This window comes from Nipponia nippon, unplaced genomic scaffold (genome assembly GCF_047370975.1).
Source record: "Nipponia nippon isolate SJK-2023a ecotype South Korea unplaced genomic scaffold, ASM4737097v1 scaffold_9, whole genome shotgun sequence".
Lineage (NCBI taxonomy): Eukaryota > Metazoa > Chordata > Aves > Pelecaniformes > Threskiornithidae > Nipponia > Nipponia nippon.
The window spans coordinates 16,547,735-16,559,958 of record NW_028262413.1 but is presented as its reverse complement, the minus strand read 5'-3'; the positions used below and the strand labels follow the sequence as shown (position 1 = coordinate 16,559,958).

Genomic DNA, 12,224 nt, shown 5'->3' with positions numbered 1-12,224 from the left:
AAACCAACAGGAGCTGGGAAATCCTCTCTGAGATTCCTTTGATAAGTGCATCTTCACTACAGGTGGATTGGATTTTTAATTTATTTACATTTTTAGAAATCAGAGTTATACCTTCAGCATTTGCACTGCTATTAGCTGCTGATGGTTGCTCTTTCTGTCATTGTTGTCAGAGTCATAGAAAACATGTTGTATATTAGCCATCTGCTGAATTCTATTTGCACACATGGTACATTTTTTATCTCTTTTTCAGAATTCGAGTGGGATGCCACAGACTCATCAATCACCACATTTTTACCAATCTCATCCTTGTGTTCATCATGCTGAGCAGTGTTTCCCTAGCAGCAGAAGATCCAATTCGCAGCCACTCTTTTCGAAATAATGTAAGCCCTTAATTTTTATGTCTGAAGATAAATATATCCTCACAGGATAACAATCCTTTGGGACTAATGCCTGTTTTTAATTTTCAAGTTAAGAAACTTTCCTTTTCCTCTTTCAAGTCATACATTTATAGTTTTTTGCTTTAAAAAACATAAATCTTTAAAGACAAGTAACTTTATTGATGGAACATCATAGGTATTAGAACCATTTATTATGTACATAATATTTTTCCTTTGTTGGCTATTAATATATCAGAATAAAATATGCTCAAGCTGAGGATAATCTTTATAATTTTCACATTTTTTATAATTTTCAGCTGGTGTACCTGATATGCATTTCCTGAATCACTCTTAGTGTTGGATGCTGATTTAAAAATGCCAGTTAAAATTATCACTGTTTATAACATGTTGGGAATAGACTTTGGCCTGTCGTCTCTTCTCCTTCATTGACTCTGTTACGTGGTCTTGGGGAACTCAGAGTATCACTCTGTTAGTGAGTATACGCATTTGTAAGGATATTACCTCTTCTTTCAAAGAAGCTACTGTGGCCACACTAATGAGTTTGAGTACCACCACATCAGACCTGAAGATCCTTGGATTCCTAATTGGCTAAATCAGAAACTAAACAAGTTTCACGTTTTTCTAAACTCACATGTGAGATGAGGATCAGAGGATGCCCAGCTCTTGCCTTGATTCAGAGTCAAATGCCATTTCAGCCTATATACAAACCCAAAAATTTGGAAGTGTTTCTTCATCCTTTTTTAGATATACTTGTAGAAACAAAATATTTGTAAGAATATTAATTTCAGAAATGTCTCTATTATTTAATAAAAGCGTAGTTTACGTGCTAAGTGTGTTCTCCTAAACCAAATTCCTGAATCCCCCATTTTATATTCTTAATATAGTAGAAAACTTGCCTGTTACTCAAATGCACAATTATTAGACAGAAAAACAGAAATAAATCCACTCTCATTACCACTAATGTTTGTCTTACACTTGTTGCACTTGTATTAGTGGTGAAGCAAGCCTCTCATGTTATCGTGAGTTGTGCATGCTTTAGATTAGGTATGAAATAGCTGAGATGATGCAACTTGGTAATAGTCTGTGGGGACGTTTGGGATACTTTAACAGAACTTCCAGGCCTCTCCTGTCTTAGGTATAAATTGATCTGTAGAGATTGCCATGGAGTTAGAGAAACTCTTACACTTCTTACAGGAAGGATGGGCCTACTAGGTCAGTAGATGTTGTATCTCTCTAGTTCTTGCTAGTGTAGATGCAGTCTCTGAAAGTCCTCTTTTGGTTGTTGACATTATCTGAACATTTTTTCAGTAACATTAGTAAAAAACAAAAAGTTAAAACTTTCTGCAAAGGTAAAAAGAGGTCAAAGCACAAAGACACTCTTCATGTACTATTCAGTAGAGCTATGTGCTTCCCATATTTATAAAACTGGACAAGTGCAATCTTACGAATAAATCACACTAATGGATAAGAAAAAGAGAGCTGGTGGGCAATACTGAAATTGCTATTGTAGAAATGGCTTGAAGGGCTGATAGTTGTTTTTGTAACTAGAAGAGTACTAGGAAAATGTAACTGGAGAGTGGTGGTAACTGAAAAGATTATTCCTATTTGGGACACGGGTAAAATGTAAGAGTGATTTCAAGAAGGCATTTCCCTCTTGTAAATATTCACAAATGCACCAGACCTGCATATTTTTCTTGTTACTACCTTGAATGATCATGTTCCTTCAACCAGCCAGCTTGGCAAGAGAATGAAAGTTTACAAACTGAAATGCCTTTAAATATTTTCTTTTGACTCCAGAATGAATTCCTTGCTGATTAATCTTTGTTGAATGGCTTTAATATTTGCCTATTTTTTCAGCCACAGCAAGGGACAGAAGGATGTGATCTTCAACTGAACATGGGCAAAAAAATTATTTCCTTTTATATGATCTAATAGGAATACTGTTTTTGTGTGTTTTCTCTTTATTTCTCCTTCCCGTTTTATTAGTTGCTGAGCCACAGGGAACATGTTTCTGTTACCAACTGTTTGCTAGTTGGATTGCTGGATCCTTGAAACTAAACTAGTACCCTACTGCAGTGCATGTTGATTGCTAAATTAAGTGCTAGCGATACGGCCACCTTGGAAGGGTTGAAATCTTGGTTGTAGTGAAATATATGGTAGTGTTCCTGTTGACAGCAGTGAGGTCAATGACACACCTACAGTCTTTTACAAAGTTTGCATATCAGTGTGCAACTGTTGTAGGTTCTTCCAAATTTTCTACAAATAAATAACTGCTCTATCTTCCCAGTTCAAGAAAAAAGAGTTGTAGTGCTGATTTTAAGTAATTTAGTTATTCGTTAATTTGCTTTGTGACACTTCAGCCCAGTCTATACAGAACAATACAATGTAGCAGAATGTAGAATGATGTGCAATCTAGAAGCATCCATTGATGTTTTATTTTTTGATGCAATACTTCAGTAAAAAAAAAAAAAAGACTTATTATTAAGAACTATTTATTCTTTGTGTAAGATTCTGTATCTCTGCGAAAGGCTGAAGAAAGTACCTGTGAAATCTGATAGAGGAAAGTCGGAATTGAAAGACAGTGTTGCTTATGGGGTCCTGTTAACTCTTTAGGGGTGAAATCTAATATCTAAGCACAGTGGCGTCTGATAAATTTTTATGCAAATAAAAATGGTTGCAAAACAGCTGGAATTTTGAACTACTATGTCTAAATTCCCCATCTACCTACTTAGAATAGTTGAGGTGGTGGTGTGCATGTGGTCTAAATTGTAAAAATTTATTAATAGATATTAATAGATGGATTTCTTACTGTGGCACATATTATACCTTGCAGATACTTGGTTACTTTGACTATGCTTTCACAGCCATCTTTACTGTTGAAATCCTGTTAAAGGTAATGCATTGTTAATTGATCCTTGTTAGCTCAAAAGCAGCTTTAGCAATAATGTTTGTAACTTTTTGTTTACCTTCCAGATCCTAGGGTATGCAGATTATGTCTTCACTAGTATGTTTACATTTGAGATCATTTTGAAGGTAACAGGTTTTTAAAGGAAGTTTGTTTAAAAGGATTTTCCTTGTGTGTCACCTTCCAAGAAAAGGCACTTGAAGTGTTCTTCGCCTTTTCTCTAAGCGATCAAAGCTAAACTTTTTTAAACCAGAGGATTTTTTTATTTGACAGTTCCTCATAGTTTTGATTGGTTATTTTTTACCATTGGATGCATGAAGAAGCTGATTTTTTATCATTACATCAATGTAATAATTCATTTTTTACCCTTTTTAAACTTACAGTTGTCAGAAAAGGGAAAAATAATTCACTGCGCATGAGCTTTTCCTTCTCCTTGCTCTGGCATTTCCAAAAGAGATAATCAGTCTTTTAAGGAGAGAGCATGTAATTTCTCATTTCTTTTGCTGAACTGTATTCACAGAGCTAAAATAGTAGATAACTATTTTCTTGCAATAGGACTTGCAAGATATCTTGCATTTATCTATCTATATACTAAGATACTTTGCATTTATCTTGGGCATACATTTAAATACACAGAAAGGCATAAATATGCTTGCTTAAATGTATTACCCATGCATGAGTCAAAAATGGGCCTTTTAATGTATAGTTTGTGTACTGATTATTAAGAATATCCATTGGGGTTACTCAGATTTTAGATGTATGAGGCTTACTCTGGCAAAGAAGCCGTATAACTGAGGATTAGGTTCACATGTAAGAAAATGCTGAACAAAGAAATAAAAATTTTTGGTCGGAATTAGCAAAATATTTTTTCAGAGATTTACACGTTTCCTAAAAGTTTCATGCTGTGCATATTCACCATGAGTTTTTGGTTGAGTAACCCTGATCTATACACTTAAAAATTTCTGGTACGCTAAGAATCTGTACATAAACTTTACATTTCCAGTTGAGGATTAAGCTTAACAAAATCTCTTCTCCCAGCTTTTGCTCATATTGCTGTGCATACTCTTCACATTGCGATTTGATTAATACTAATTGATGCAATGTTTGGGCTGTTTACAAGATAAGCTGTACTGTAAGTAGTAGACTACTTTTATGCTTGCAAATGTTCTCCCAGACTTACATTTATCCCCTTATTTCTCATTTTCAGCAGTGAGGAGCTTGCTATAGAATTGATTAATCTTATAACATTTGTAGAATTCTAAAATAAATATCCATTTCTTTCGCTGCTAGAGAAAGGCCGAACTAAAGGAAAGAAAGAAGCACGGAAAAGAACTGTAGCATTAGATCAAACTGGTTCCCAACTCTGAATTTGAGAAGCCATACAAAATATGTTACCGCCATTTCTGTGGCAGAGGAGAGTCGGTAAACTTCCACATGCTCTGAGCAGCAGGTTGTGTAGCTCCTGCAGTTCCAATTATGTTTCTCTAGGGACAGAGGAGTTATAAAGCATGTCATAAAGAGGCATAAGTGGATGTGTTAAGAAAAGCAACATTCCTACTAATTGCAGAAGATTCTGACACTGAGCAACTCAAGAGTTACCCAAGGGAAGCAGGAAGCTCTAGAGCTTGGGCTGCTGAAATCTGGCATTGTAAAATATTACGAAGAAACAAGAAGCCCCATCATAGCCAAAAATTTTGGTGCTCCTGACTCCACTTTCTCCAGGAAGCTCTGCCCTTCAGTGCACTCTCATATATTTATAAAGGACAATAAATTGTACCATAAAAAAATGTAATGGACAACCAGAACCATGACACATGTACATATACAGTGCCTGCTTTACTAACATGTCTCAGACACTGGCTTTGCTTGCTTATGGCTGGAGTCCTCCATGTCTTCCGTCTTGGGTTTTGCACTGTGCTTTCCACAGTATCTAATCACGCAGAAGCTGCGTGTGTTCTGCAAGGAGTAAATTCAAGACTAGACCTGCAGTAACAATAGCATTCCTTAATTTCCAGGCAAAAAATATATGAAACTGAAATTAAGATAACCATATTATCAGCTGCAGCGAAGAAACCCGTAAATGTCCACAAAACAAGCATTAAAACAGAATAACTCTCAGCAGTCTCCCTGTGCTCTGTCTTACTGACTGCTCTGCAGACATGAGGATTTCCACATTATATGGTGTCAAGTATGTGAATGAGCATATAAATAACAGAAAAGCTGCAACATCAGTTTAAAGCATTTAAGAATTCTCTTACGTAATCCCTACATGGCACTGAAATCCAGCTTGCCGTACTTGCAAAATGTGAAAACATCAGAGCAAAGGTCAGGTTAGGGCCTTGTGCTTTTAACCTTGCCCCAGCTGTGCTAATCCCACACCATTTAAACAATTTCCCACTGGTGTGGAATTACAGGCAGGAGGAAAAGAGCAGCACAGTTGGTGCACCAGGCACTCTGCTCAGTGAGTGTCCTGCAGCATCTGCTCTGCTGAAGGCTGCGTGACAGCGCTTACCACCTCAAACCCGCTCTAGCCTTTGCTTTGGTCTTGATCTGTGTGAAGGATAGAATGATTTTCTATAGAGAGTTTTAGTCGAATGCTTCCGCTGGGATTTGTAGTGGTTGAAATATGAGTCTCCATATAAAGATGCGGAGATATGTACTTCACCTGTATTTTTAGGTCAATATATCTTTACTTTTGTGGGAGTCTTTACATGAAACTCTGTGTGTTGCTAACTGATAACATACGACAGTGTAAATGAGTGTTTGTAGATAGATGTAGGTTTGATATTCGAGGTTATTTTAGTGTTCAACTCCCACTGATTTTAATGAGTTTAGCCATACTCTGTAGAGCTGTAAGTGAAAAGAGCTAGGAATTTGTTGGAAATTTTACCATATAGTTGTATTACCTCTCTCATGTCATGGCATAGGTTAAAACTTTAGGATTTTTATTCTTCTAGTTTTGAGGAACATTTAGTATTCTGATCGCGACAAAAGCAAGCTTAACATGAGAATAAGGAGAAAAGGGCTTCCAAGAAAAATGCACCTTTTGTAGTTTGCATTCCTTTGCAGATATACAGCTTTCATTGACACTGGTGGTTTTTCATGCAAAAGGCCTGCAAGTCTGTGCACACAAGTAGTGACACAGTAGACTGAGATGCCAGTTGCCAGTAACTCTGTTCTACATTGTGGAACGGTCTTGAACGATGTAATAGTTTGCTGCAAGAGGAAAGGAAATAAAATCTTTTCACTCCATCTTGAGGAACAGAACAGACTAGAAAGTAATGGATTTAAAACACACGGTCAATATCAGATGTTCTCTGTCTGGCATTGAGTTTTCTTACCTGTGGAAAACAATGAGTAGCTGAGAGTATTCAAGTCTGTTTAAGAGGACCTTAAGGCTGAAGAAATTAGAATCCGTGTGCCTGAACTGACTACTAGGTATTTTTTCAAAGGTATCCTTATTTTAATTTCAAGCTTTTAGTTTCAGTGTTTCAGTCTTAATCCATAACTATTGAAAAACCAATGCAAAATTCTACTCAAGTGCAGATTCTGTGCTTCTAATGGCTTAACTGATTCCTCTCTGCATTTTTAACTGGTACTTACTTGAAGTCACGGTAGGGGTCTAATTCATAGATTTAGGAGCCAAATTCAGCTTTGTGATACCTGAGAACATCTGCCCATATTCTGTCTGCAGCCACAATTAATAGAGCGTCTACCACTGGCTCCTAATGAAACCTGCAAATGATGCATGCAGGTTCCTTCACAAGATACCCTTTGTGTGCTTTCATCTTAATCTAGATGAAGAGAAAGTCCAATAGGGAGAGCAATGTTTGATATTCCCCACAGACCAGCAAAACTTGGGGACCCTTGTCCACACGTATTACGACACAATCTATGGGTTGTTCCAGGTTATTCCAAGATACCCACTCATGATCTCAACATGTGTCCTGTGAGCCAAAGGCAAATAGCAGTGTAATGCTGCCTTATAACAGCCTTGTGCTGGTTCTGTACCAGATTTGACTCTCAGATTTTTGGTAATACATTTTCAGCTCCTTCACTTCTCAAGATAGTATGAATGATTAGGAGTCAGAATCTGTACCTTACAGTTTAGTAAGCATGGCAATTTAATGGTTCTTGTCATTTTTCTAACAAAGGCCAAATCAATTAAGTGTAATCACCTCAGCCTAATCAGTTCTTACACAAAATATAACATTTGTTGATATCAGAAACAATTAACAAATTTGCTGATGTTGTTTGAGCAGAATTTTTATGATTTAAATGAAAGATTTAATGTACATAGTGGGATTCTTTTATATCTCAGTTGCTCTTAGAAAGTGAGATAATATTGTATGCATTCACACTCTAGGCAAGTGTCTTGTAAACAGCCTAAATGTGAATTTGAATAAACTGAAATATAGACTAAACGTGTAACAATCCTATTTTTAGATGACAGCTTTTGGAGCATTCCTTCATAAAGGGTCCTTCTGCAGGAATTATTTTAATTTGCTGGATTTGCTGGTTGTGGGTGTTTCTCTGGTATCATTTGGTATTCAGTAAGTACTATACTTATAATGTGAATGATTTATTTTTGCTTTGGGGTTTTATACTGAAATCAGTGTTTCAGCGCCTTTTGTTCCCCCGTTGTGTGTGGGTGTGCAGTATCAATAATCAGGGTTGGGACTGGCAAGAGGTAGTGCTTTATATGGAGCGTGTTGTAACTCATTACTAATACGGGTTGGAAACAAATCACTACCTCCCACTATTACCAAGAGAACAAGGAAGAGCACCATGACACTGTATTGTATAGCAAGTAATTCTGGAGCTTCAGGAAGTTTATATACCTTCTTTTGTGCTGTTGCCACATCTACAGTCTAGTTCTATGAGCTTGCTTTTTCAGCATTGACCTACTGGGATATGTAACTTGACAGCATTTGAAGGGGAGAGAAGTGGTACCTTAATCAGGACTGTAAGTGGTAGTGAAGAGATTTTTTTGCTGTGTTTGGATCAGGCTAAACATAGTAAAAGTCTGAAGATGCTTATTGATTCACTGAGCAGTTGTGCCTCATTTAAAATCATCTGTGAAACCCTTAGTGACTTAGAAAAGAGCAAGGGCTGGGTGTCAGTCAACTGTATCCCACTTTGTATTCTGCTTGTACTAGAATACCTATTACACAAGCTTTCAGTTTCACAATATGTTCTTTAAAAGGCTGTCTGCTATTACTTCCTCAAAAGGCAGTCCTAGCTACTTCAATAAAGGGAATGTGAGTCATTTGAGATCTTTTCATCTCCAGCTGGTTGGAAATTAAGGTATTCATTGATTTACAGGGCTTACACAGTGTCTTCAAAAGAGCTCATCAACACTGAAAAATACTTTGGGAACTATTTTGCTCCTAACCAAACTTAACTGCATTACGGTGTCAGGGAAGCTTCTGAGCTGTTAATTCCCAAGTGGCTGCAGAAATCAAATTAATTCTTATGGTATTTATGAGATTGATATTATTTTCTAATATTAATGAAGGATCAGTAAAGAAATACTTTTAAATATCTTGTATATATATCTTGAGACTTTTTTGAAATTTAATATATAAGGAAGTTGCAAGAACATTGTTATTCTTAGTAATAAAATCAGTTACCTTAAAAGTAACAGAATAACTTCTTTTTTCCCCCTAGATCAAGTGCTATCTCAGTTGTGAAGATCCTCAGAGTTTTAAGAGTCTTGAGGCCTCTAAGGGCAATAAACAGAGCAAAAGGACTTAAGGTGTTTACTTTTACTTTTTAAGTTATATTTCTGTTGGCCTGATTCTTCAGTCCTGCCTCAGGTTAAAAATTCTTGCACAAAAAGAATTGCCTAGAGAAGTTCACAGGGCAAGGACATAAATCAGTTCCTGATTTTTAAACATATTAGGCAAGATTCTGCCCACAATTACAGCAGTTTATATGTGGAGGAACACTAATGCCATGGAGAACAGATTTTTACTGTAATACTTGCTGTGAACCAACATGCCAGAGCAATATTTTAATTGTTTTTCCATAATGCTTATGTAATTTTCAGTCAGTTGATGTTGATGGGTCTATGTCAACAGATTTATAGACAAATATAGAAAACAAGTTTAATTATGGTAGTAGATATAATACTGTCAACACAAAAATAGTAGTTTTAAATAATAATCTGCATGTGATAAAATAGACTTTTACAGTATGTATTCTGTGATACTAAGTAACAAGTTGTATTAAAATATATTTTTTTTTTCTTTCTTTCCAGCATGTTGTTCAATGTGTCTTCGTGGCTATTAGAACTATTGGTAATATCATGATTGTTACAACTCTGCTGCAGTTCATGTTTGCTTGTATTGGAGTGCAGCTGTTCAAGGTAAGTAGACATGCTCACAATTTACACTGCATCAAGAAAAGCAAAGCTGACTTGAATTCTTGATGTCTTGCTGCTGGAACTGGATTGGTCCCATTCTGAACCAATCATAGTATAAATGTGTTTATTTTGCATATTCTGCATTTTGGCATTGCTTTTTGTTTTATCTGTAGGGAAAATTCTACAGGTGCACCGATGAAGCAAAACAGAATCCTGAGGAATGCCGGTGAGAACATCTTTGAACTAAGAATGACACATTATATTTTGAATAATTTAAACTGTAGCAGGTATGGGCAGGCATGTGTCAGGCCATTTAGGTTTGTGTAAATTGGAATTGTCATTTTAAATCCACCAGAAAACACAGGTTAGCAAGGAAATAAAACAAGCTTAGGGAGGGAGTAAAATAAATTGTTTTGAATAGAGCATTGAGTAACTCTGCGGCTAATTTAATATTTCACTAATGACAGTTTGTTTCTTTCCCACAGAGGGATATACATCGTTTATAAAGATGGAGATGTTGATAATCCAATGGTCAAAGAGAGGGTCTGGCAAAATAGTGATTTCAATTTTGATAATGTTCTGTCTGCTATGATGGCCCTTTTTACAGTATCCACTTTCGAAGGCTGGCCAGCGTGAGTGAATTCTCCGTGTTTTCACTGCATTGTTAATACAATTACATTTTCTTCATCATTTACCAGGCATTTTTGAGCAACAAAGCAGCCTTAAGTGATAGTGTAAAAGCTTATTAATGGAGGAAGGAAAAAAACCTGCTATCCTTCTGAATCTGTGCACTTTTCCTGTGTTTCTTCATTCACCTGTATCTATAAAGAGCAAATTTTTTTATATTGTTTGTTTCCTAATCTTTCAGCTACTTTTGCTATAATGAGCTATTCTTTAGCTCTAATGGAAGTAATCCTTTTAGATATTTATCCGTCGATGCCCTTTAATACCAATATGAAAATTTTAGGCCTTTGAGTAAAACTTTTACTGCAAAATCAGGCAATAGTACACTGCACAGAGAGGCCCAGGAACAGCAAACTACCACTCACTATTTCCCTACATGAGAAAAATCTTAGAGGATAGCTTTATGTGGGGGGAAGAAAAGTAAAACATGCAGTCATCTGCTCATTACCTTGAGTCTTTTGGAAAAAAGCATATAACATTGTGTGGTGTGATTCTTCTGGTTTCGATATGCTTGTAAGCACTGTCATTAACTAGAAAAAGATAACAGTAAACGGCAGACCATTTCTGAAATCTGTCCTCCGAGTCTGCATATTTTACTCTCTTTTGTCATTTTAATCCTAATAAAGATAAAATTTTGTTTGTTTTTCAGGCTGCTATACAAGGCCATTGATTCAAATGGCGAGAATGTAGGACCTGTATACAACTATAGAGTGGAGATCTCCATTTTTTTCATCATCTATATCATCATTATTGCTTTCTTTATGATGAACATATTTGTTGGTTTTGTGATTGTTACATTCCAAGAACAGGGAGAACAAGAGTATAAGAACTGTGAGCTGGACAAAAATCAGGTTAAAATAAATAATGAACTCTTAACTTTTGAAAGTATTCTTTTTTATTTATGCATGAAGAGCTTCCTTTCTGCTTTGCGTCAGAAGAGGGCACCAAACACATATGTTAGAAAAAAAGTGGAATTAGTACATACTGTCAATTGGTATTCAGGTCATAGTATGTTCCTCTTTCCGTAAGCCCAACCTATCAGTCTTTTTGTTGTGAAAGGTGTTACAGTAAGCTTGTTAGCATCTTAGTGTCTCACTTGTTGGTGTCACATTAACGAGAATACAGCACTTGCCAGCTTATCCACAGGCAGAAGTAGGTTTTACGATAAGAACAGGAAAACAAATTTTGTGTTCTGAATAGTCTGAAAGTGTTCGAAATGTTCTACTCTCCCCCTCCCCCCCCCCATTTGTTTAGAAATTCACAGGGGATATTCAGATTCAAATAAAAAAAAAATCTGTCCCCTTTTACTATTTAATCCTTTGACAGAGAAAGTCATCAGTCACCAGTCATGATTTTTCAGGTACTCTTGTCCAACTGTAACACACTTTGTTTAAAAAAACCTAAGCATGAAACTTTAGCCAGCATTCTTCTGCATTTTGTGCCTCATCAGTGAGCTTTTATAAGCATTCTTCAAAAGACAAGTGGAAGGCCCAGCCTACATGAAGATTTGAGGCACTAATAGAGTAGGAGATGAATCCATGATGTTCCTATGTATGTGACATGAGTTTGCTGGCAATTTAACTGAACTATTAGAAATAACTCTTCCTCCATATTTATTTTGCTGACTCTAGGGTTTTATGCTGTGCAGTTACATTGGTGGTTGAAAACTGAGTAAAGACAAAGCATGACTTATAGATTAATTAATAGTTATGCTATTAAGATTCATACTATATGCTATACATACACATACATACAGTCTGTGGTGTACTTCTGTATACTACTACACCGTATAAAGGTGAAACACTTCAGAATTTCCATGAGCATTATTTGATTCTTTGTGTGTGGCTGAGTAGTGTATATGATTAGGTAG

At 36.1% G+C, this 12,224-nt stretch overlaps 1 protein-coding gene across 5 annotated transcripts in view; it reads left to right on the top strand.

Moving 5' to 3' along the window:
* CACNA1D (calcium voltage-gated channel subunit alpha1 D) overlaps positions 1-12,224 on the top strand; it is a 212,219-nt gene that overhangs the window by 136,470 nt on the left and 63,525 nt on the right. For all 5 annotated transcript variants that reach the window (XM_087743000.1, XM_087742999.1, XM_087742997.1 and 2 more), the window contains exons 20-27: positions 251-380; positions 3,232-3,291; positions 7,750-7,856; positions 8,974-9,061; positions 9,566-9,673; positions 9,844-9,896; positions 10,156-10,302; positions 11,004-11,205. In XM_087743000.1, the coding sequence (XP_087599126.1) occupies positions 251-380; positions 3,232-3,291; positions 7,750-7,856; positions 8,974-9,061; positions 9,566-9,673; positions 9,844-9,896; positions 10,156-10,302; positions 11,004-11,205 (895 nt within the window). The remainder of the gene's footprint in view (positions 1-250; positions 381-3,231; positions 3,292-7,749; positions 7,857-8,973; positions 9,062-9,565; positions 9,674-9,843; positions 9,897-10,155; positions 10,303-11,003; positions 11,206-12,224) is intronic.